The sequence below is a fragment of the Oryx dammah genome, unplaced genomic scaffold, assembly GCF_014754425.2.
Source record: "Oryx dammah isolate SB20612 unplaced genomic scaffold, SCBI_Odam_1.1 HiC_scaffold_14, whole genome shotgun sequence".
Lineage (NCBI taxonomy): Eukaryota > Metazoa > Chordata > Mammalia > Artiodactyla > Bovidae > Oryx > Oryx dammah.
This window is the reverse complement of record NW_024070198.1, coordinates 20285549-20311425: the sequence shown is the minus strand read 5'-3', so window position 1 is coordinate 20311425 and position 25877 is coordinate 20285549. Positions and strand designations below refer to the sequence as shown.

At 38.3% G+C, this 25877-nt stretch overlaps 2 protein-coding genes across 3 annotated transcripts in view; both read left to right on the top strand.

Moving 5' to 3' along the window:
• Positions 1–7000, top strand: part of CHUK (component of inhibitor of nuclear factor kappa B kinase complex) — a 41033-nt gene extending 34033 nt beyond the window's left edge. The window contains exons 17-21 of one of the 2 annotated variants that reach the window (XM_040254212.1): positions 1591–1687; positions 1979–2126; positions 2649–2750; positions 4968–5067; positions 5811–7000. In XM_040254212.1, coding sequence (XP_040110146.1) covers positions 1591–1687; positions 1979–2126; positions 2649–2750; positions 4968–5036 — 416 coding nt within the window. In that variant the 3' untranslated portion in view covers positions 5037–5067; positions 5811–7000. Of the gene's footprint in view, positions 1–1590; positions 1688–1978; positions 2127–2648; positions 2765–4967; positions 5068–5810 lie in introns of both variants that reach the window. The other variant, XM_040254211.1, reaches the window with a different exon arrangement.
• Positions 7001–9610: 2610 nt separating this feature from the next.
• ERLIN1 (ER lipid raft associated 1) overlaps positions 9611–25877 on the top strand; it is a 41568-nt gene continuing 25301 nt past the window's right edge. Inside the window, exons 1-7 of the mRNA XM_040254213.1 lie at positions 9611–9740; positions 9974–10097; positions 12089–12170; positions 17017–17063; positions 18477–18538; positions 22067–22192; positions 24219–24292. Coding sequence (XP_040110147.1) covers positions 9985–10097; positions 12089–12170; positions 17017–17063; positions 18477–18538; positions 22067–22192; positions 24219–24292 — 504 coding nt within the window. The 5' untranslated portion in view covers positions 9611–9740; positions 9974–9984. The remainder of the gene's footprint in view (positions 9741–9973; positions 10098–12088; positions 12171–17016; positions 17064–18476; positions 18539–22066; positions 22193–24218; positions 24293–25877) is intronic.

Below are 25877 nucleotides of genomic sequence, written 5' to 3'. Positions count from 1 at the left end.
TCAGCGCTCAGCCTTCTTTATGGTCTAACTCTCACATCCATACATGACTCCTGGAAAAACCATAGCTTTGACTATAATCGACCTTTGTTGGCAAAAGTGATGACTCTGATTTTTAATACTCTGTCTAGGTTTGTCATAGCTTTTCTTCCAAGGAGCAAGCATCTTTTAATTTCGTGGGTGCAGTCACCATCCACAGTGATTTTGGAGCCCATGAAAATAAAATCTGTCACTGTTTCCATTGTTTCTCCATCTATTTGCCATGAAGTGATGGTACCGGATGCCATGATCTTAGTTTTTTGAATATTGAGTTTTAAGTCAGCTTTTTCACTTTCCTCTTTCACCCTCATCCTCTCTAATTCTTTAATTCCTCTTTGCTTTGTCATTAGAGTGGCATCATCTGCATGTTTGAGATTGTTGATATTTCTCCTGGCAATCTTGATTCCAGCTTGTGAGTCATCCATCCTGGCATTTCATATGATGTGCTCTCCATATAATTTAAATAAGCAGGGTGACAATATACAGCCGTGACTCCTTTCCCAATTTGGAACCAGTCCATTGTTCCATGTCCAGTTCTAACTGTTGCTTCTTGGCCTGGAGACAGGTAATGGTCTGATATTCCCATTTCTTGAAGAATTTTCCACAGTTGTGATCCACACAGTCAAAGGCTTTAGCATAGTCAACGAAGCAGATTTTTTTTGGAAATTGCTTTTTCTGTGAATGAGTGGATATTGCCATTTGATCTCTGGTTCTGTCTGCCATTTCTAAATTCAACTTTTACATCTGGAAGTTCTCAGTTGATGTATTGTTGAAGCCTAGCTTGAAGGATTTTGAGTATTACCTTGCTAACATGTGAAATGAGCAAAATTATACATTAGTTTGAGGCATTGCCTTTCTTTGGGATTGGAATGAAAACTGACCTATTCCAGTTCTGCAGCCACTGCTGAGCTTTCCAAATTTGCTAGCATATTGATGCAGCACTTTAGCAGCAGCATCTTTTAGGATTTTAAATAGCTCAGCTGGAAGTCCATCACCTCCACTAGCCTTGTTGGTAATGCTTCCTAAGGCCATTTGACTTCACACTCCAGGATGTTCTAGGTGAGTGACCATATATCGTGGTTTTCTGGGTCATGAAGACCTTTTTTGTATAGTCATTCTGTGTATTCTTGCCACCTGGGGCTTCCCTGATGACTCAGATGGTAAAGAATCTGCCTGTAATGCAGGACATCTGAGTTTGATCCCTGGAGAAGGGAATGGCTACCCACTCCAGTGTTCTTGCCTGGAAAATCCATGGACAGATGATCCTGGCAGCCTATGTATGGTCCATGGTGTTGCAGAGTCAGACAGGACTGAGCAACTAACACTTTCACTTTCATGTATACATTATATACACACAAAGACAGACTTTGTTTTTAGTTATATGATTATTTACAGATATATAATCTTAAAATTTTTTATACTAATTTAGTTTTGAAATTAAATGGAGATGTTAATTATTTAAAACTAATTCCAGATTTTTAGGAATTTTTTGTTTAGGGCTGGTTTGTTTCACACAGAAGAGAGGTTATACCTACTGACTGAGTTCTTTTATAGATCACTCCTACAGCGACAGCACGGAGATGGTGAAAATCATTGTGCATACTGTGCAGAGTCAGGACCGGGTTCTCAAGGAGCTGTTTGGTCATCTGAGGTAGAAATTTTGTTTTATTTCCTACTGAAAAGCCAGGGAACTTTTGCCAGGTTCCTTTTAAAACGTAATACCTGTTTCTGGTAAATATACTAGACCCAGGAAAAGTACTGGCACTATGCTGCAGAGCTTAGCCACAGCTGCATGCATTTAGTGTCCTCTCTGTGTGCACTGCTTTGCAGATCAGTCACTAAATCTGTGCTGATTGTGACTCATTCCCCCAGCTGGGTTTGGGAGTATGGGGTACAGTCTTGGGGAATATGTAAGTGTCTGACACAGATTTTACCTCTCCAGCAAGTTGTTGGGCTGTAAGCAGAAGATTATTGATCTACTGCCCAAGGTGGAAATGGCCCTCAGTAACATCAAAGAAGCTGACAATACTGTCATGTTTATGCAGGGAAAGAGGCAGAAGGAAATATGGCATCTCCTTAAAATTGCCTGTGTAAGTAATTTTTAATATGAATTATTTAATATGACACTAATTTGCTGTTATTCCCTACAAAAGGGTTTTTTATCAGTGTGATTTCTGTCCTCTTGAAGACATATGTATTTTATGTTGGGTTGATGCTCATGTTCTTTGCTTGGTGTCTCACTGGTGATTCAGGTGTAGGACTTCATGATCATCCTTCATTCTCTCTCCTTTCTAGTTTCCTGTTTTTATACTCCTCCCAACCCTAGACCACTGTGGTCACCCAACCCAACTTGGGGATAGATGTGCCTGGCTAATTTGAAAAACCACCCCTTTGTTCAATTGAAGTTTTTTTCTCCAACTAAAGTAGAATGGAAGGATGGACATTTGATTTTAGTCAATGAAGAAAGAGGTCCAGGACAGGATAATTAGTAGGGTGTGGAGATAGTTTTGTACAGAAATACTCTGGTTGTGCATAAAAGTAGTGATAGAAATGTGTCTTAGGAATATGAATGCATGAAGGTGCTTGCCTGTAATTTTATTTTTTTCCTTCAGACACAGAGTTCTGCTCGGTCCCTTGTAGGATCCAGTCTAGAAGGTGTAACCCCTCAGCTGCCCCCAACTTCAACAGAACGTGAACATCCTCTGTCATGCGTGGTAACTCAAGATGGGTGGGTTCACTTTGTTACAATAGATAGTTGTGTGCTCAAGAGCAGTGGTGGGAATGAGACAGTAGAGTGAAGTGGTTAAGATGTAGTCTTCACTGCCTTATAGACCAGAATTGAATCCTGATTGTCCCTTTGTAATAACCCCACACAATTAACTTGTCTGTTTCAATGTTCACATTTCCTCACCTGTAAAATGGGAAATGCTATGAAAATTCAGCTAGACAGTACATATAAAATGCTTGGGAAGTGAATCTTCAGCAAATGTTACTTCTTATTAGCTCAATCCAAGTTCTAAGTTCTTTTTCTATTATTGACTTATTAAACATTTTAGCCATATTTTATTCCTAAATTTATCATTTATCTCTAAGAATTTATGCTACCTTTTTGCAGTTGTCATTTTAGGGCCTTTGATCACCCCTCTAATGGAATTGAATTTAATCTACTCATTTTCGGAGAAGGCAATGGCACCCCACTCCAGTAGGCCCATGGATAGAGGAGCCTGGTAGGCTGCAGTCCATGAGGTCGCTACCAAACACGACTGAGCGACTTTACTTTCACTTTTCACTTTCATGTATTGGAGAAGGAAATGGCAACCCACTCCAGTGTTCTTGCCTGAAGAATCCTGGGGACGGGGGAGCCTGATGGGCCGCCGTCTATGGGGTCGCACAGAGTCGGACATGACTGAAGCGACTTAGCAGCAGTAGCAGCTACTCATTTTATAACTTAGTATTCTTAAAATCAGACTTTTTTCAGTGCCTTAAATCGTTTTTGGAAACAACTCAAGTTTGAAGTCCTATATTTTCTTTTAATTCCTACTCTTCTGCTAAAAGTTGAATGAATGTCCATTTCTCTTATTCTTCTCAGCATGAGATGTGCCGTATCCAGAGCCGGTGGCTCCTTGCTAGCTTGTGTATTGTCGCTTATTTCCTGGAAGCTCTGCCCATAATTAGTTTTGCAGAGGTGCAGCCATGTAACATCACTGCTCAGGAGGTCAGGAGCTGCACATTCTGTACTCTGCTTTTATGAGAGAAAAGCACATGGCAGGAAGGCAAGCTGATACCAGGTATTTTATCTTCTTAAAGAAAGCAAGTTCTAGGGTATATTTAGGGTCATTATACATCTGGCCCAATGTAATACATCCACAGCTAGAGCATAGACTATAAGTAGTTATATGGACTTTAGGAAATATTTCATTAACCAGAATTGATACAAATAAATTTTAATATCTTTTTGCTTTCATTAGAGGCACTTGGGTTTATTAGAGAATGCAAATGGTTGCAAATGTTACCTCTATACAAGTGATTTTCAGTGTGAGGTTATGATTGTTTGCAAAAATATATTCACCAGGAATTTAAAAATATATTTTCCAAAAGGAAAATTGGTTTCAGTAATAATATACCTGTGGTACTTAACCACCAAGGATTGGGGACTGTTGACCTCAATTTTTCTATCTGTTGAATAAGCTGAATGAGAATTTAGTTCTAAGCTAACAGTGACCATCTTCCATGGCCTGGAATTGGTTCTACTAGGGTAGGGACTGAGGGTTAGTAAAAGGTAAGGATGGAGGCCATATGGAAGAGGAAAGTGTAGAAGATAGAAATCAGATTCAGGATTGTCTTCAAATTTCCAAGGATACTTCTTGGTTCTTGGCAGCTCCCCGTCACAGTTTTCTTCTGCTGTTGTCAGGAATCAGCTTGCTTTTCTTTTTCATTGCTGTTATCTATATTTTCCACAGTTTTTTTCACCTTCCCTAATCTTTGCAGAAAAGATAGTTTATCTTTTCTATCTCTTTCCCTACATTTGTGTCTCAGAAGTAAGCATGCTGATGTTTTTACTACTTGTAAGGAAAAGGGAATGTTCCAGAAACAAAAAGAGATCTTTCATCGGGCTGTGCCACAGGATCTCTTTTTCCCCGAGTGAGCATTTTCAGGGGGGAAAAGTTGTATATAAGTGCCACTTATATTTCAGAGGAAAATCAGATTGGCGTTATAGTGGACTCCTTAGCATTAGAGCTGGGCAGAGGCAGCAGCCTGGGGTAACAAACAGGACTCTGCCTCTGGGTGGGAGAGATGAGCAAACTGAAGACAACAGGAATCAGCTGCGTTGGGTTGCTGGGTTGTGGTGGTGTAGGAAGAGCAGTATCATCCTGACCCTGAAGATCAGAAAGTAGAGGAAATTCATATGCCCTTTTGCTTTCATTCGACAGGGAGACTTTAGCACAAATGATAGAAGAAAATTTGAACTGTCTTGGCCATTTAAGCACTATTATTCATGAAGCAAATGAAAAACAGGGCAACAGTATGATGGTAAGTTTTATATGAATATGGATGTGTGTTTTAAGTGTGTTGGGTGCAAAGGGCTTAACTTTCCATGCTGGACTTATCTGGTGTTTGGGATTCAGTTGGGGAATAGAACTCAGAGCAAAGAGCATTTGAGGAATGCTTAACCTCAACTCCCCATCTTCTCTTACTCATGGATATACTAGGATTATACCATCAGTAATCTTTAATAGCATTTTTGGTCAAGTTAAATGATTGGTGAGCTTTCTTTGCAGTGTGACCACTGAAATCAAATGGTCTGTACTTTTTTGCTTCTGCAGTCAGTTTTCCCCAGTAAGATGGGGCATAGTTTGTACTGTACTTCAAATATAGTAACTGTTGTATGCAAAATGAATAATGTTAATATGGTTATTAACAGAAGTGTTTTTATGAAGATTTGATTGCTATGAATTATTGATTTGTTAAAACTTGAAGAAACTACAATAAAATATTTACTGAATTAACTTTTACTATGTTTAGTCTTGATATTCTTTGTTATTTCCTCTTTCATTATTTGCTTCAAATATCTGAAAACTCTTTGAAATTTTTTTTTTTTGTTAGTAGAAATTAAGGTAAACTAAACTCTTTAATTGTAATTTATTTGTATTTTTGGTTTTTCAACTTTTGATTATAAAATCTCCAAATAAACAGAAAACTTGCAAAAATGAACACCCATATACCTACTGCTTAGAGTCAACATCTAATGGTAACTTTTTCATGCCTGGTTTTAGAGTCTTGATTGGAGTTGGTTAACAGAATGACTTGCCACTTAGTGACTCTCCTGAAACCTATGAAGTTGTTGCTGCATATGTTGGACAATTGTTTTTCTCCTATGAAGCCATTCTTCAAATACCAGTCAATGGAAGAAATGACTATGATCAGAAACTCCACATGATTTTACAGCATAATATTTTGACTCTGGGTAATTTTAACTTCTGAACAGATAGAATTTTATGAGTCAGTGGACTTAAATCCATTTGTCTTCAAACTTGGTAAAACATTACTTAACTGATTCTTTCAACATTTAACTTTTGGGCATAAGGCTAAAATAATGTATACAGAGAAGAAAGTCTCAACATGTATTCTAAGTAAAAAGTGTTTGCCTGTGTTTCTGTGGAAGAGACTGCTTGTGTTGTACTTGTGTTGCACTTAACAGTGCTCTTTCCAGCATCATAAAAGAGTTTAATCCCATTTTCCATTTTACTGCACATTTGATTGTATCCTTTTCCTGTGAAAGGGATTGTGCATTTGTGCCTTTAATACCAAGTGATTCTTCCAAATCTTGTTAAGTGTGCTATGTGTATATGTATTTAAGATGTACATTTAATAATATCAAAGAGAAGATAACTTAATTTATAATGTATTTGAAAGCTTATCTGTTTTCATTTGTAAAAATGGGTCTTTTAAGGAATCTTTCATGTCTTGTCATACAAATTTATAAAGATCTGCATTCTTTATCTATAATTCCAAAATCCAAAAATCTTTGAAAACAAGATTTTTCATAAGATTGATGACAAAATTCATCTGCTTGCACATCCAACAAGAATTGACAGTGAGTCTACTTATCCCATTTAGTGTGAATATTCTTTTCTTTTGCTGCAGAAATATTACTGTATTTGATTGTTAGGGGGAAGGGTGCTGGCACAGACCCTGCCTGAGGTTTATGTAGTATGGTATATGCACTGAATTACCTTTCTAAAATCTGAAAACTTTATAATTCTGAAGCATCTGGCCCCAAGGGTTTCAAGACTAGATTGGGTTGCCTTCAAGATGGTATGGCTGCAGACAGGGTTTCAGATAAAGGATTGTGGATCTGTTGTCTGTTAAATAATTTAGAAGGTATTACTTGTTTTAAAAATGTGAAATGCTTTTGTATTCTAGACAGTTTTTCACTTTGTGTATTAAACAATTTTTAAATTACTTTCTGAATCTATTCATTAAAATCAGACTGTAGCAGCATAATTGAATATGCTTTGAGAAAATGTGAAGGTTCCATGAAGCAGAGTTGGAGCACAGAGTAACATAACAGGCTTTTAGTGTACTTAAGAATGAAACAGACTTACAGTAAAGGCAGTATTGGGTAGCTTCTTTAATATAGTCTTTTCTCCTGAGATGGCCTGTCATCACTATCTGTTTCTAAAAACTATGCTTACACCAAGTCCTAAAAACTGCTGTCTTAGTTACACCATCCCCATTTTTGCTAATAGTGTCATTTTTCCAGTCATCTCAGTTTGAGACCTTGGGATTGTCTTCCCCTAACTTTTTAGTCAACTGCTACTACTGTTTCTCTGAATATGGACATTCTGGCTACCAGCCATTAAAACTGGCTGTCTTCTCTTGCTTCCTCCAGTTCTAGAAGGTTTTAATCAGTAAACATTGGGTGCCTGTTGCTTGGAAGATACTGAACAAAATGGGAAAATCAGAAAAATTAACACGGGCAGTACAATAAGAGTGTTATTTGGAATGAAATTATTGTTAAAGGCTTTTTGAAATGAGCATTTTCTAAATATCATTATAATAACTGATAAAAGACCTGGTATAGGGTGGGACTATTTTTATGGTTTGTGGCTGATATGACCTCAGGAGAGCCTGATCTGTATGATATAGGCAAGTGGTATGAGTCAGAACAGCCTATTACAGTGAGATCACCTCAGATATGCTTTTGATACATGAGTTGACCACTCTATTTGTTATTTGTTGACAGTTTTCAGAGTTGAATTTCAATTGTGGATTATATCTATTTCATTCAAGCAATACTATGAAAAACTAAAATAATTCATTCAGAAAACAGAAGTAAACGAGTTATTTTTCATTTGTTTTGCTTTTTGTAGGTCAAAATAGCTAAGCTCTGCAACTAACATTTATCTAGTACAGACAAGGTCCCATATATTCTTAGGTGTAAAAGTCAAAGGGATGATCCAGGTAAGTGCATTTATTGAAGGGAAAAGGTACAGTTGTCTGGGAGGGCTTGTTTTAATGAAGATTTGAATTGATTCTATTACCTCTTTCCATTTCCACCAGTTACAACTGCTGAAACTTTGGGCCTGCAGTTTACTAACCACTTGGCTTCCCTGTCTCCTGTCTCCACTCCGAGCTATTCCGTAGACTCACTGACCCAGAAGCACTGCTTTCTCATACTTCCCTACCTAAGAGATTACAGAGCTCTCCAACTTTAGTCTATTTGTGGTCCCACTGCTAGTCTTTAAAAGCTTACATGACTAATGCCCAACCTCTTCTAATATGCTGCCCTTATTTCCCTTATATTCATCTATCTCACTCCTATCTTTACTCTTTCACTAAAAGCAGAGACATCACGTTGCTGACAAAGGTCCATGTAGTCAAAGCTATGGTTTTTTCAGTAGTCTTGTACCAATGTGAGAATTGGACCATGAAGATGAGCATCAAAGAACTGATGCTCTCAATTACGGTACTGGAGGACACTCTTGAGAGTCCCTTGGACAACAAGGAGAGTAAACCAATCTAGTCCTAAAGGAAATCAACCCTGAATACTTATTGGAAGGACTGATGCTGAAGGTGAAGCTCCAATACTTTGGCCACCTGATGTGAAGAGCTGGCTCATTGGAAAAGACCCTGATGCTGGGAAAGATTGAGGGTAGGAGAAGGGGGAGACGGAGGATTAGATGGTTGGATAGTATCACTGACTCAATGAATAAGAGTTTGAGCAAGCTCCGGGAGATAGTGAAGGACAGGGAAGTCTGGCATCCTGTAGTCCATGGGATCGGAGTGAGACACTACTTAGTGACTAACAATGAATAACTTAAAAGGGCAGAAAAGTATTTAGTGAAAAGAAAGTATATCTTTATTCTTTGCTGCTAAGTCGCTTCAGGCGTGTCCGACTCTGCGACCCCACAGATGGCAGCCCACCAGGCTCCCGCCTCTCTGGGATTCTCCGGGCAAGAACACTGGAGTGGGTTGCCATTTCCTTCTCCAATGCATGAAAGTGAAAGTGAAGTCGCTCAGTCGTGTCCGACTCTTAGCGACCCCATGGTTTATTCTCTAGCCATCCATTTCTCCTCCCTGCAGAAAAGCACATTTGAGCCTTTCAAAATCAGGGCCTAGCCTAATATCCCACTCCTTTCCATCACAGAGGCTTCAAGGAAGTTCAAACGCTCACTGTAGTCTTCCTGAAGGACCCTCCCAACACACACCCACGTTTGCGTGCTTATTAGTTCATTCCGTTCTTACTGCTTGGATGGCCTTCATAAAGCCCTCATTGGATCAGCATTCTAGCACGTTAACAGATGTCTTTGCACAGGGACAAACTGACCACTCCCTTGTCTCAGATGCCTTCTTTCCTCTGCCCCCTTTGCTTACTCCCAATACCCCACTTCCCTTTTCTTCCGGAGCAGGAAACCAACAGCACATAGAGAAGACCCTACGCACCTTCGCGCGAATCTCTTGGCGGGCGGCTTGGAGAATTTTGTCCCATTCGCTCCCCGTCTCTAGTCACAGGGCGCGGCGTCGGCGTGCGTGTCCGCGCAGCCGCATTGCCCCGCGGGTGGGCGGGTTCGGCTGTTGGCGGCGGTTGGCCGGGCCTTGGTGGCGGCTCCACGTGCGGGCGGGGACGATGCGTCACTGATTAGTGAGACCCGGCCGTGGGGTCGGCCTCCGTCCGGAGTCTGCGGCTGGCTCCCTTCTCAGTTAGTGCCTTCCGCTGGGCGGGGAGGAGCGATCGTCGGGAGGGGGCTGTCAGGCCGAGCCGTGTCGACTCACGGGCCAGCTCTGGCGGAGGGGGTTGGCGAGGAGGAAAAAGGGGCATAGGACTCCTCAGCTCGGCCTGCGGGACGGCGCCAGGTCGCGAGGGGGAAGGTGGAAACCGGAGGTGGTGGGCCTGTCACTCAAGGGGCTGGGGCTGCGTTCCATCCGCATGCAGGAGGAATTAAGATGAATATGACTCAAGCCCGAGTTCTGGTGGCTGGAGTGGTGGGTCTGGTGGTGGTCCTTCTCTACGCCTCCATCCACAAGATCGAGGAAGGACACCTGGCCGTGTACTACAGGTGAGCGGCACGTGCAGTCAGCTCAGGTTCTAGAGCAGGTAGAGGGAGACTTTTATTCGAGTCTAGGAAATTGTTCTCAGGGAACTTTTTCTAGTCCTAGAAAGTGATTTTCGTCGCATCCCTAGGGGGTTTGGGGGTGGTGGCAGGCTTTTGTAGACAGATGGACAGTTTCAGTGCTATGCAGAAATAAGACTCCCTACAGTTGTTCCTAATAGTAAACCCACTTATTTGTAGGGAAAAAATGAAGGGTGGAAGGCAGTGGTCACTCCACCTGTAGCTGAGGAGGTGGATAAATCATTGTTAAATTGCATACAGCTTTACTGACTTTCTGTTTGCAGCTGTAGATGCTATTTAGAAACTTGAGTCCTGTTTGTGGTGGTTTCTTAGCTTTTTGTTGTTTTCTTTAAAAGGTTCTGGCATCTGGCTTGGGCTTTTAAGGCCATGAAGACCATGACAGTTGTTAAAATTCCTGGACCTTGGGAGACAAGCACAGGATTGTGACAAACACATCCTCCCAACCTTTCCCTTTCTTTTCACGTGGAAAGGAATGGTGTGAAGTTTGTTCGTTGCTCTCTAGCTGAGATGAATAGCTGTTCCTTCAACGTAGTTTCCACCAGTTTTTTTTTATGTAGACAGATAATAGTTTGGAGAAATTTGAAATGGTGTATTTGAAAGAGCTTCAACTTTTTGCTGGCTTCCGCCCATCCTCCCCTAAAACTGATATTTCCACTTTTAGATCCACCTTGAGTCTTAGAAATAGTCTTAGCAAGTGGGGGTGGGAGTCTAGCATTTTAAAAATGACAGATTAGTCTGTATTTCCATCTAGTTCAGCATATAACTTTCTTTCAGTGAATTTGAAATTATAAAAATTTTTGGAAAAAAAATTCTTTTTGGAATAATGGAAAAAAGTGATAGTAAAGGCAAAGAAAGAACATTTCAAGGTGTGGGTTTCAAAGAGTTAGGGATGGACCTAAAACAATTAATCTTTTCTTAGTTATTTGTTATGAATTCTTTGCAAATCTGTTTATATTTTCAAGATAGAAAGCTAAGTTCTATGAATTTACTATTCACTATATAAAACAGGATTTCATTTTTATTGTTGCCTCCAAATTGCCTCCTTTTTATAACTTCCAGAGTATGGTGTCATGTTTCTTACATTTCAGAATTTGGTGAAATTCTATTCGTGTCTATGCTTATAACATGATTTATAGTTTTATCTCTTTATTCTTCATCTTTATATGCTAATTTTTTGTCATTGATTTTATAGAGGCTTTATGGCCCCAGTATTTTTAAAAAAATTTTTTGAAATATAGTTAATTTGCAATGTTGAGTTTTAAGTGTTTAGCAAAGTGATTTATATATGTTTTTATATATTTTCAGATTCTTTTATGTTATAGATTATTATAAGATACTGAATATAGTTCCTTGTACTATACAGTAGGTCCTTGTTGTTTACCTATTTTATATATAGTGTTGCGTATATGTTAATTGCCCCCGATATTGTAATTGCTTTCTAGGTAGAGTAAAAGAATCATGAGCATCAGAAATTTTCTCCTTACTTGGAAGTTTGTGTTATCTCTTTTTTTTCCAGCCCAGTGATTAAATGTATTATGTTTTGATCTGGCTTGTGTTATGTACAGTTAAAGTACATCAACTGAGAGCCAGCTGAATTTTTTTTCCACAAGTATTTCTCAAAAGGTTAAAGACCAAAGAGAATCTTTATACCTGAGAGTATGCTGGAGACCCGGAGGTGTGGTTGTTAGAGCTTATGAAACAAGGTGTAATGTTAACAGTTTAATTTTATCTTTTCACTTTTGTAGGTGTGACAGATACTGTAGAGACCAGCAATTGTTCATCACAAGTAACTTATACTAGTTAGGCTTTAGTAGATCAACAGAATGAGTAAGAGTGAATGTTTATTATAGCATTTTAGATTTGGAAAGAGAATTTCTCTTTTTATAATCTTGTCAAATTGAAACATCTTTTTGCAGGGGAGGAGCTTTACTAACTAGCCCCAGTGGACCGGGCTATCATATCATGTTGCCTTTCATTACTACCTTCAGATCTGTGCAGGTGAGTGATTCCTAGAGAAGCCTCGACACTGGAAAGACAAGTGTGACAAGAACAGTTACCACATTCATGGGTAGAGATGGATTTCCTTATTGCTTAAGCAAATGATAGTATGCTACCAATGTCGGAGCTAAAGTTCAGAGTACAGTTGTCACAGCATAAGTTATGACTTTGAACCACATCACTCTCTTGAAGTATGAGCTAGGCAGCTTTTAAGGACTGACTTCTCCCATCTATATAGTGAAATACAGCAGGTTTTCTGTTTTGCTATCAGAGTAAAAGCAAGATTTTGAAACACAACTAGAGACATAAACCAGTGATTACTTGGTTTAGAATGGTGTTTGGTTTCCATAGAGGCAATCTCCTGGGCTACTGTTAACATGGAGGATCTCAATTTTTATACACAGTTTCTCTGCCTCATATTTTTGCCTGGAACATTAAGCACAATTTTATATGGAGCCATACTGAATGTTCTAGTTTGACAACATCCCAGAATATCTGAAATAAGCATCTGGTTCTTGAGAATACTGTCTTGGCTGTAGGAGACACTTAGTAAATATCTTTTGACATTCAAGATGACAAAGCAGGATTAGATAGTTACTACTTTTGCAAGCACTGTGTGATTATAAATCTTTGGATTCAGAAGTTTGTCTACTATCTGCTGCTGATTTTTCAGGACTCAGGGAAGTTTAATGTGTTTAGTCTTGTAATTTAAAGTCTAGGCTTTCTGCTAAATGAGATTTTCATTATGAATACTTAAATCCTCCAGATATCCTTCCAATTTCCTTTTAGATGGCTTAGGATAAGAATCGTGTCTATTGAAATGAAATATAGTGTTCTCCTAGTCAGACTGAATTCCATACTGTTTTCCTATACTTTATTCACTCTTGCCTTGGCTGATGCCATCTCACCATCTCTCTTTATTCCTTATTTCCTGTCTAAATCTTGCCAGCCTTTTGAGAGCTCATCACAAATTCTACTCTTGTTCCATAGCTCTTTAAGTCTATATTGTAAATTTTGGCCCTTGGTCTTATTTCCTTTAGTAATGTTGTCTTGTTATTAGTCTCTTAAGTTTTTGTATGAATTTTCTCCCAGAAAGTCTCAACTTCTTGAAGGCAGGGTTTGTAACACAGTTTATATTTCTGGCCTTTCTACTTTTGGTGAAAGTTGTTAAATTGAAGTGATTTCTCAGGAAGTGGTCTGGTGTAGTGAACATGGGGCCAGAAACCTGGAGAAGAGGTTCTGACCCTGGCTCCTCCACCAGTTGGTTACGTGACTTTGCAGAAATTACCTAACCATTCTAGACTCCAGTTAGTTCTTGAATCAAGAGGTTTTAACTGCATGAACTTAACAACAGCTTAAAGCTCAACATTTTGAAAAACTAAGATCATAGCATCTGGTCCCATCACTTCGTGCGAATAGAAGGGGGAAAAGTGGAAGTGTGACAGATTTTATTTTCTTGGGCTCCAGAATCACTGTGGATAGTGACTGCAGCCATGATGTTAAAAGACACTTGCTGTTTGAAAGGAAAGCTGACAAACCTAGACAGTATGCTAAAAAGCAAAGACCTCATTTGGCCAACAAATGTTTATATAGTCAAAGCTGTGGTTTTTCCGTTAATCATGTGTGGATGTGAGAATTGGACCATATGGAAGGCTGAGTGCTAAAGAATTGATGCTTTCGAATTGTGGTGCTGGGGAAGACTCTTGAGAGTTCTTGGACAGTAAGGAGATCAAACCAGTCAATCCTAAAAGAAATCAATCCTGAATATTCATTGGAAGGACTGATGCTGAAACTTTAATACATGGGCTACATGATGTGAAGAGACAGCTCGTTTGAAAAGACCCTGATGCTGGGAAACATCGAAGGCCACACAAGAAGAGGGCAACAGGAGGAGATGGTTAAATAGCATTACTGACTCAATTTGAGCAAACTCCAGGAGATAGTAAAGGACAGGGAAGCCTGGCATGCTGCAGTCCATGGAGTCGCAAGAGTCAGATATGACTTAGCGATTGAACAACAGCCAGAGTCAGCAGCCTAAATGGTCTATAGTGATGTTGTCAATGGCGTCATCAGATGCTTAGAGATCAGGGGCTTTTTTTTAGATTTTGTTCAGTGCCAGGCATGTCTGTCTCTGCCTTCTTGGAGATTAGTATGTTGAGTCATACTGATGACTCTTTTATATAAAAGAGATAAATACAGGATGTGTGTATATATTTACATGTAAATATTTATATATACAGACATTCACATATAGAGTGATAAACTATCATAAGAAATGAAAATGAAATTTATAAAAAGATTTTTGTGAACTAATGTACTTTGTATCTACAAAATATTAAATGTTGGAGTCAGTTTGACTAAATGGAAATGGTCTTTATATGTGAAACAGCAGTGTTCTAGGAAAGAATTATATTAATAAAACCCTCTTAAGTTGTTTTCATAGGAATGAGATGTAGAAACATTTTTAGGAATTTTTGGAACACATTAGAGGACATAGGTTATATAAACAAATGGCTTAACAGATTTGGCATTTGATAGGAATATTTAAGAAGCATCTTGAGGAAATGTGATATCCCCATATATGATGTAAGAAAAAAAAATGTTTAGAAAAATATGAAGACTTTTAGCCTTTAAAATGTATATAACAAAAGCAAAGATTTTTAAAATATTTATACTGGGAAAATGATTTTTGAGATAATATAAAAGAAGTAAAAAAGTGCATGAAAATAGGATGTTAAATTGAAGATTTAACCTTTGAACTCTTTTCTGGTTCTTGGTTTGAAAATTGAAGACTACCCTTTAGATTTAGATAGAAATGTATATGTAGAGTTGATATGGAAGTCTAATTTGGTAATGTTTTGAAGGGAATAAACTGAGCTCACCTTTCTTATCAACTTCACTCTCTCTACTCAGAACCTGTCACTAATGTTTATTATCACCCTTTTAACCGCAAAATTCATAGTCTATTCTTTTCTCTCCTGGAATTTTATATGCAACTAGTTATCAAACTCCTCTGTTAAGTCTCCTGGGTTGACAGCTTTCAGTTTCCATGGCTTTTTCTACATTAATCTAAATAAATTACTACTTTAGCTTCCCAGCTGGTGTTCTTGCCTGTGGATGTGATAGATAATGAGAACCACATCACACATAAGCAAAGGAATGAAGAAAAAGTCATATTTTTGAAAGGTTCATTTTGTGGCTGTTTATAGGATGGATTAGGGAGAGCACAAGCCACCCCCCGCCCCCAGCCAATATTCAAGGCCCTCTCCCTAACATCACCATGTTCTCTTCTTAGAGCCTCACCTCATCTATATTGCCCTTCCTACTCCAGGCAAGCCAACTGCTTCCTGAAACCTATACACACAGTTTGTGTGACTGGTTACTTAACTCTGCCAGTTAATACCTAATTTGTATCTGTTATGGATTGCTGTGTAAGGATTTTCTCTCCTGTGTTGGATTGTGAGCTCTTTGGAAACAGGGGCCATGCTTCCTTTCTCCTTTGTATTCTGTCAAGTACTCTTGCTGTGGGCTTAATACAGTGCATTGTGTCCAGGATACACTCATTACGTGCTCACCTGTTGGATGCCTTCCAGTGCAATAGGGAGTCATTCCAAATCCAAATCAAGTTATAACAGGGGTAGAGTAATTAAGTACCATATTGTTGGTTCACTAGGAGGAAGTGCTGCTGATGGTAGCAGTTCTATTAAAAAGGAAATTGAATAGACCATCTGAGAGATCACTAGGACCTGACCTAAAATACTGCCTACAGCTTCAGAGGAAGAGGTTGCTGTTGAGTTCAAAGGCCTTCTTGTATGCATATAATAGTTATCTTTTACCTTCATTGTAAACATTAATAATTAGCAGTGGAATCAGAGTTCAAAACACAAGTTCTAGCAATAGTATCCTTGTGGGTATTCCATGTAGTTTTCAATCCCAGGCCAACCCCAGGCAAATAATGTATAGGCAAGGCAAATAAAGGACTCTGATTGAGAGATTGAACATTGAAACTTTTCCTGGTGAGTCTTGACTCAAACATTAACTATAAAATATTTTGTTTCTGGTCTTTTATGTCTGTTCGGATGCAAAAATCCATCACAAACCTAGGCAGCATGTTAGAAAGCAAGAGACATCACTTTGCCAGCAAAGATCCATATAGTCAGAGTTACGGTTTTTCTAGTCACATATGGATGTGAGAGTTGGACCATAAAGAGGCCTGAGTGCTGAAGAATTGATGGTTTTGAACTGTGGTGCTGGAAAAGACTCTTGAGAGTCCTTGGACAGCAAGGAGATCAAACCAATCCTGTAAGAAATCAACCCTGAATATTCATTGGAAGGACTGATGCTGAAGCTCCAATACTTTGGCCACCTGATGCAAAGAGCTGACTCATTGAAAAAGACCCTGATGCTGGGAACGATTGAGGGCAGGTGGAGGAGGGGATGACAGGAGAAAACGGTTGGATGGCATCACTGACTCAATGGACATGAGTTTGAGCAAACTCCAAGAGATAGTGTAGAACAGGAAAGCCTTGCATGCTGAGGTCCATGGGGTTGCAACGAGTCAGACACAACTTAGCGACTGAACAGTGAGGATACAAAAAGAAATTTAGGGGGCTAAAATTGTAATGGAGTTCTCTTGTACTTATCTCTTAGCAGTTCTGTAGAGATTTTGCTTTAACACTGCTGCTGCTGCTAAGTCACTTCAGTTGTGTCCGCCTCTGTGCGACCCCATAGATGGCAGCCCACCAGGCTCCCCCGTCCCTGGGATACTCCAGGCAAGAAAACTTGAGTGGGTTGTTCCTTGATGATATGTGTGCTGAGTATTGATGAGATATTTTTTCCTCTCCAGACAACACTACAAACTGATGAAGTTAAAAATGTGCCTTGTGGAACAAGGTAAGTGTTCCCTTGCTTACCAGGGTCCCTTTGATTCAGATGTAGTTTCTGTTCATAAGCTGTAGTCAGTTAAACATCTTTCAGATAGGCGTGATAGTAACCCAGGGAAATTTCTCTTCTGAGCATTATTTGAGAGAAGCCCTGCCTCCAAATAGGAGCTTTCTATCTTAGGAGTCATTTTAAACTGATAGTAACAGTTTAAAATGGAATTACCTCACCATATCAAGTATAGTATTAAATGCCATCTAATTTAGAGTTTCTGATTTAGTAGGTCTGTAATGAGACCCACGAATTTGCATTGCTAGCAAAAGTTCCCAGGTGATGCTAATACTGCTGGTCCAAAGACCATGTTTAGAAAATCACTGCCCTAAAGAGTTTTGGGGCAGGAAAGACAGGCAAGGCCCAAAGAGTATAATCAGTACATTGCATTGTATCAAAGGAAGAGTATAAAACTCGAAGTATGTTTTAAATTCTGTATTTTAAATGATTAATATATCACTTTTAAAGCCTATAAAAGAGGCTTTGACATCTGTGGAAGGACAGGAATGCTTTTAAAGAGGGAGCAGATTCTCTCTGTTTCAAGTTAAGGCATTTGATACCAAGTTCTCTCTAGGTCTAGCTGTAACTCTCTTTTATGGATTCCCTTCAGAGATGACTCAAAATTGGCAGCTGATGAGATATTGGGTAAATTTTATTTTTATCTTCATGCTTTCCTATGTTTGTCAGATTTTTTGCCTGTGAGCAGGTATTATGCTTTTTTATCAGAAAAAAATGTTATTGTAAGTTGATAGAAGGGCTTAATTGTATAGTTTCAAAATCTCTTAAATTCAGGTTTCTTAAACTGAGGTTCACATGTCCTTCAGGATGTGTGCTAGTAGGCCAGGAAGTATAGGAAACCATTAATTAACAAGAGCTATCTTTCTGGAGTGTCAATTTTACTTCACATTTTGGGGGGAAGTTTTTTTTTCATATTAGAGTAAATACAGATGAAAAGTAGATTAAGATAGGGCAGGAAATCAAAAGAATTTCAGTTCATGGTTGACCTCTGCACCTCTTGGGAAACCATTTTATCTGGTTCCTTGTTGGAGAAGTTTGAGGAATGCACTGCTTTAGCTGTTGGCTTCAGTTAATAAGGGCAGAGTGCTAAGCAGCTCTAGGTTTTAGGTCTAGTCTTCCTGTGAGCTCATCTGATAACAGCATTTACAAAGGAGAGCCTTTGGTTATGAGAGGAACCAGGTGAGTGTGTATAGGGGTCATTTGAGTAGTGATTAATGAGGTCGTTTTAATCAGTAATATATCTTTAGGTTTTACTTATAAATTTCTATCACGTGGGGTTTGTTGGATGATGTGGGATTAATCTGGGACTCTAATAGTTTGTATTTGGCTCACATTTTTCCATTTCTCTGTTTTTAGTGGTGGGGTCATGATCTATATTGACCGAATAGAAGTGGTTAATATGTTGGCCCCTTGTGCAGGTATGGTACCCATCTATTCTGTAGAGTTATAATCAGAGTATTCTATAACTGAGAGAGTCCCTGAAGAATAAGAGATTCCCTAAGGAAAGTTTTATGACTTCATTCATTTTTTATCTCTCTATATATAAAATAATCATTGGAATATTTTCCATTCTTAGGGAATGGTGATAGTGATAGGTCACAAATCCTGGACAGAGTTGACTTTCTGCAACTGTATGGGATACTCTGAGCTGAGTGTATTTAACAAGATAGTCATTATTTGTAGAATTCCTAGAAAGTGGCATTTCACTCAATCAGGATGAAAAATAATTTCCTTACACATTTAAAGTCTATAACTGATCAGTTCCTTGACCACATTGATTTGTGACCACCAAAAAATCTTTTTTAGCTGAGATTTGCTATAACTTGCAATCTGAAAGTCCTCAGTGTGGGGAAAACATTTTCTTGGTAATAGATGAAAACCACCAGAGATGGAGTACTGTTCAAATAAAAAACTGAATGAGAATTTCTGACGTAAGATTGGCCTTCTTTTTAATGTTTGATTTTTTTTCCCCAATTTTTTTTAAAATTTTGATAAAATACATATAACAGAATTTGCCATCTTTACCACTTTTAAATATTCAGTGGGTATTAAAAACATTCACACTGTTAACGCAGTAATCACCAACATCCATCTCTATAACTCATTTTCATCTTGTAAAACTGAAACTGTCTACCCATTAAACAGTAACTTCTCATCCGCCCCCTCTCCCAGCCCCTGGCAACCACTGTTTCTGTCTTTCTGACATTTCTGTGTACTTTCTGTCTCTATGAGTTTGACTACTCTTAGGTACCTCATAAATGGAATCATACAGTGTTTGTCTTTTTGTACTGGCTTAACACTTAACATAATGTCCTCAGGGTTCATCTGTGTTTCAGCATGTCAGAATTTCTTTCTTTTAAGGCTGAAGAATATTCCACTGAATCCATTCATCCGTTGATAGACACTTAGGTTACTTCCATGTTTTAGCTGTTATGAATAATGCTGCTATGACCATGGGTATACATGGGTCTCTTTGAGACTTTACTTTGAATCAAAAGATCTGCTGCTTTCAGAAAACCTATATAAGTATTTCTCCAAAAAAAGACATGCAGATACTCAGTAGGCACGTGAAAAGATGCTCAACATCACTAATTATTAGAGAACTGCAAATCAAAACTACAATGAGGTACCACCTCATACTGATCAGAATGGCCATCGTTTAAAAGTCTTATAAATAACAAATGCTGCAGAGGGTATAGAGAAAAGGAAACCCTCCTATGCTGTTGGTAGGAATGTAACTCTGTGCAGCCCCTATGGAAAACAATACGGAGATTCCTAAAAAGACCAGAAATAAAGCTGTCATATGATCCAGCAATCCTACTCCTGGGCATGTACGTAGACAAATTATAATTTGAAAAGATACACGCCCCAGTGTTCATTGTAGCACCATTGACTATAGCCAAGACATGAAAACAACCTAAATGTCCATCGACAGATGAATGGATTAAAAAACTTGGGGTACATACATATAATAGAACACTATGCAGCGTAAGAAAGAATGATACAATGCCAGTTTGCAGCGGCATGGATGGATTAGAGATTATCATAGTAAGTAAAGTCAGAAAGACAAATAATGGTATGATACCAATTACATGTGAAATCTAAAATATGACACAAATTATGAAACAATAGATTTATGGTTGCCTTGGGGGAGGGTGGGTTGGGAGTTTGGAATTAGCAGATGTAAACTGGGATAAGCAGCATGACCCCACTGTACAGCACAGGGAACTATATTCACTATCATGTGATAAATCATAATGAAAGAAAACATGAAAAAGAATGTGTATGTATAACTGAATCACTTTGCTATATATTAGAAATTAATACATTATAAATCAACTATACTGTAATAAAATAATTTTTTTAAAATCTGTCATTTTATTCTTATTACTTATTACTAAGTAGTAATACTTTCCTTATTAAGTATTACTTATTAATAATTATCCTTATTACTAAAATTTGCATACATACAATGTCAGGATACTGTGTTCAGCAAAAACAATTCAAAAACATGAAGTTAGACCTTTGCCTTAAGGGTTTGTTTGTTTGTTTTTTTCACTTGAGAAGGCATGATACTGACCTAAAAAAAAAAAATATATATATATATATGAATGTAAGGTCTTGCTGAATTTCAAGTCACTGGTACAGGCACAAATAGCAAAAGAATTTCAGAACAGAGAGCAAGCTGTGTTACTATCAAGTGGATTTGGATTATATTTTTCAGCAACTAAGTATTTTCCTGTCTTTAATAATCTAGTTTCCCCGGTCACAAGGGTGTTCCTGGAGGCTCAGATGGTAAAGAATCTGCCTGCAATGCAGGAGACTCAGGTTCAATTCCTGGGTCGGGAATATCCCCTGTAGAAGGGAATGGCACCCCACTCCAGTATTCTTGCTTGGAAAATTCCATGAACAGAGGAGTCTGGAGGGCTATAGTCCATGGGGTCACAAGAAGTCAGATATGACTAAGCAACTTAACACTTTCACTTGACTTCACCTTCTCACTTGTCCTGGTCACAGATCAGTGGAATGGACTATGATTGAAAAAAACAGAAGAAGGGGAGATATTGCTTGTTTTCTGGCGAGAGATAAAGAGGAAACTGTTGCATCACTGACTCATTTGTAAATGACCAAGAGAATTAATTAGCCACTGAGTGTTATTTGATGACCTGTTTGTGATCTGCAGTCTAGTTCTAGTTTTCTCCATAGGAAAGCCAGCAGAGCACGTCTTGGATTTGAAGGGAGAAAGCAGCATGTTTTAATAAGTAGGGCATAGGTTCTGGCACGGTATAGTATGATACCCTTAGGCACGTTTCTGAAATTTCTGTTTCTCAGTTTCATATTATGCAAAATTAGGAGATTTTTTGTGAGAATTGTGTGTTAAGGAAATATATAGATTGCCGGACATAAAGCCTGGCCCAGAAATGTTAGCATCCTTCCCTTCTAGCCTAGCATCTTTTTTTTTCCCCCAACCTTTGAAAACTGCCTTTTTGAAAATGGCCTTTTGGAGCTACTTCCCTCTTTCATTTCCACTGTTCTTCAATTAGTTCAGGTTCTATTTATCTAAACTTTTGCTTTTCAATCATTGCTTCTGATTGCTTCATTACTTGCCATGCTTCTGATTTCTATGCCTTACAGTTCATTTTTCACTCTGCTGCCAAAGTACAGTCTGATAGTGTCATGCCCTTATTCAAAAACTTTGACAGTTCCTTATTACCTTCAAGATAATATACACTCTCCTTAGTATGGAACTCAAAGTTTGCTTACTAGAATTGCAAATGCAATAATATGTGGAATATTAAGCACATTAAGGAACACATCAAGGCTTAGAGTTGTGTTCCATGTTTTCGCTGTTTCATTGGCACTTCTTGTGTATATTTTATAACTAACTTTTACCTTGGCTGAATTAGAGGATACACAGGTAAACATGAATTGTACCTTTCTTCCAGTGTTTGATATCGTGAAGAACTACACTGCAGATTATGACAAGACCTTAATCTTCAATAAAATCCACCATGAACTGAACCAGTTTTGCAGTGCCCATACACTTCAAGAAGTTTACATTGAATTGTTTGGTGAGTCTTATTTGTTTTAAATATATGAATAACCAGTTAAAAATCTTGTTCAACTTGTTTGTGAAGGCTATAATATTACTAATGTGTTATTTGTGCATTTCTTCTGAATTTATAATAGAGCAGTTGTATTTAAAATATTCTTTATCTTAAGTTGACAATTTCTTTGCTTAAAATTGCTTAAATTAAGCAAATTGTTACTTAAGATACTTTAAAAATGATAACCATTTTCTGAAATGTATAGTGTATAACTTGGTACAGATTGGAAAAAGATTTATTTCTTACAATATTCTATTTATGCCATGATAATTTACTAAAAATTAGCTTTGCTTGTGCACTCTCAGTCTCTTCAGTTGCATCTGACTCTCTGGGACCCCATGGACTGTAGCCCAGCAAGCTTCTCTGTCCATGGAATTCTCCAGGCAAGAATACTGGAGTGGGTTGCCATGCCCTCCTCCAGGGGATCTTCCCAACCCGGGGATCAAACTTGTGTTTCCTGCAGTGCAAACAGATTCTTTACATCTGAACCACCAGGGAAGCCTAAGAATACTGCTGTGGGTAGCCTGTCCCTTCTCCAGAGGATCTTCCTGACCCAGAAATCGAAACAGGATCTCCTGCATTGCAGGTGGATTCTTTACCGTCTGAGCTACCAGGGAAGCCCAGCTTTGTTGCTATTTTAGTAGATAATTTGGGGAATTTAGAACCTGGGTCTTGCAGTTTCCCAAGACTCACCTCCACATTTGATGAGGACCAGCAGGACTCCATATAATTACACTCACAGCTGAGATGCACCTCAGCAAAAAGATACAGGGCAGAGTCGCGAAAGGGAAAGGCACATGGGGAAGTCTGAAGAAAAGCAGGCACAAGCTTGCGAGAGTCCTCTCCAGTGGAGTCATGCAGGATACACTTGATTACTCCAGCCTTGAAATGAGGCAACACATGTGAGATGTTGTCTGCTGGAGAAGCTCATTAGAGACTTTCTGCCCAGAATTTTTTCTGGAAGTTGTTCATGTAGGTACCCTCTGCCTAGCATGTATCAATACCAATATTCCAGATTTCCAGAAGGAAAGAAGATGCTCAGCACAAAATTCATTGTTTGAATAAACAATTTAGGCACAGTGAAGTCATTCTTCCCAGTTCTGGGGATTGTGGAAATGAAATGCTGTCCACATCCACAACCCCAGGTGACAGTCAGAGACCAAATTGCAAATAGGCCTTTCTAGGATAGTAGTTTTCAGGCTTGCTATGCTAATTCTCTTATGTACAAGTTACTTTTCATTTGTGATAGTGAAAGTTCTGGCCAGGGGTTGGGTTGCTGCTATTGGCTGCCTACTTCTCTCTCCTGGAATTATTAGTGAATTTCTTAGAGGCAGATATAGAAATGGTTTATCAGTGTAGAAATCTATCAGTTGATTCCTCGTTGATGATTACGAACTATTGGAATGATGTTTGAGAAAATTTTGCCTTTTCTTGTCACATTACTGGTTATTTAGTAATGGGGAAAGTACTGATGAGGTGGATAGAAAAATTTGTGAATTATAAAGTCAAGTGAAGTGACATCTTTATTCTTGTATGCTTTAAGAACTTTCTCGTGAGGCTTTCCCCCTCCCTCCCTCTTTCTAAATCTGAAATAATCAGCTGAGTTCCATAGAAATGAAATTTAGTTATTTGAGAATTTGGATAAAGATTGACTAAAGATAGAAATTTTTTTTTTTAGAGAACCAAGACACATATTAAGTCCCAAGAATTAAGACAGTAGAAACCTAGATCCTCCATTTATTGGATAAACATCAATGGCTGCTTGTCATCTTTCCTCAATTTCTTTGTCCAATAATTCCTCACACTTTTTCTCATTTGTATATATATTTATTTGTTTTCATATGTGTGTGACATGGTTCAAGCTCTATGAAAGAATAATACCATGGAAACTTTAGATCTAATAATAAGTAGTTTTGTTTTAGTGCTAGCACAGTGTTAAGACAGTTTTTTTGAGTGTCACGAGAGCTCTTGTTCTTGGCTTCAAAAACAGATCAAATAGATGAAAACCTCAAGCAAGCTCTGCAGAAAGATTTAAACGTCATGGCCCCAGGCCTCACCATACAGGTAAGCCCTTCTCCTAGGGAAATTCTTTGGGAATTTTGAGAGCTTTGAATTTAATTGTCCTTGAATTTTGAGAGCTTTGAATTTAATTGTAGTTTATTCAACAGTTATTTAACTGAAGTGCTTTGGTAATTTATAGTCTATCTTTCTCAGTTTAACTTTAGGTTATGGGTAGCATTTTTTTCTGAACTCTTGGAGCAGATAAGCTGAGGTTCTTACAGGAAATAAAATCTGTATACTGCTATGTGTGAGGCATTATTAAGATACAGTAATGGTATTAAGTCAGTGTAAGACTGATCCTTGCCATCAATACGATTATGAAAAAGAATTTCAAGTATAAAATTCGAATAATAATTCCAGACAAAGTAGATATCCCAAAGTATTCATTGACAGATGAATTGACTGGATGACTGTTGCTCGAAGAGTTAAAAGAACATTTCAAGAAAGTCTGCCTGGAAATGACTGGCTTGGAATTTTGATAGAATTAGAAGAATTAATAGGATTTATATGAGGGAAAGGAATAAGGAAGGTATTTCAAGTGGATGGACTGACCTGAGTAAAAGCAAGGTAACAGATGAATTTAGTGGTGGTGTGATGGTGGAAGTGGCATTGGGAGATAGTGAGGAAAAACTGCTTTTTGGGGTCAGTATTTTTTCAGAGTGGGTTGAAATCCATTATTAGGTTCTAAAATCAGTTTTAGTGGGTTATGACTAGCCTTATTTAAAATGGAATTGAAGGAAAAGAAACCCAGGCACATGGCTTGTAGTAAGTTTTAAGTATCATTCTGTGAAACTTGTTTGTTTGATGTAAGTGTGTGGGGTAGGTTTTATTGTTGGTGTCATTGTAAGATGCCTTTTCTACTGTAGTCATGCTCAATAACATTGGAAAGCAGTGACTCTGGATCTGGCTTATCAGAGAAGTGGTGAATATGACTTCTCTAATATGCTTCCTCAGTTTCTAGATCATACTGCTTCTAAGAAGTGTGCATTCACTCTGAGTGATCAGGCGCAATCTCATAAACAAGTCCGAGGGTGTTATTTCCCTTGTCCTCCCCCTTGCTGTGTCATTATCTCTGCTGGCTGCCTGAGGGGAAGCTGCCCAAGTTACAGGGTCTCTTGAAATGTCCAGAGCTAACTTTGTAAAACCCTTTTGGTTGTTCTGGAGTAGCTTTTCAATTTTAAAGATAATGTGAATGTCACAGATTCCTACATTCTGCTCAAGTTGTTACTAGGAGATCTAGCTCATTCTTCTTTACAACCCCTTATAGTTCCTTGCCTTATATTACATAACTATTTCCCTATTGTTTCCAATTTGCCTTTAATAACCAATGGTATAGCGAATATTCCTGACACATCTCCTTGTATGTACAATTTATCTTTCAAAGTGGCTGTATAAATCTGCATTCTTACCAGGAGTATTTGTGAATACTTGTTTCTCCACAACCTCGTCAACATGTGAAGCAGTCAGACATGCTGATTTTTGATGCATGGATACATGTGAAGTTATTGAATATCACTCTTTGATTTGCATTTCATTAGTTGTTAATGAGGTTGACATCTTTTTATTTAATTTTTGTCCATTCGCACTT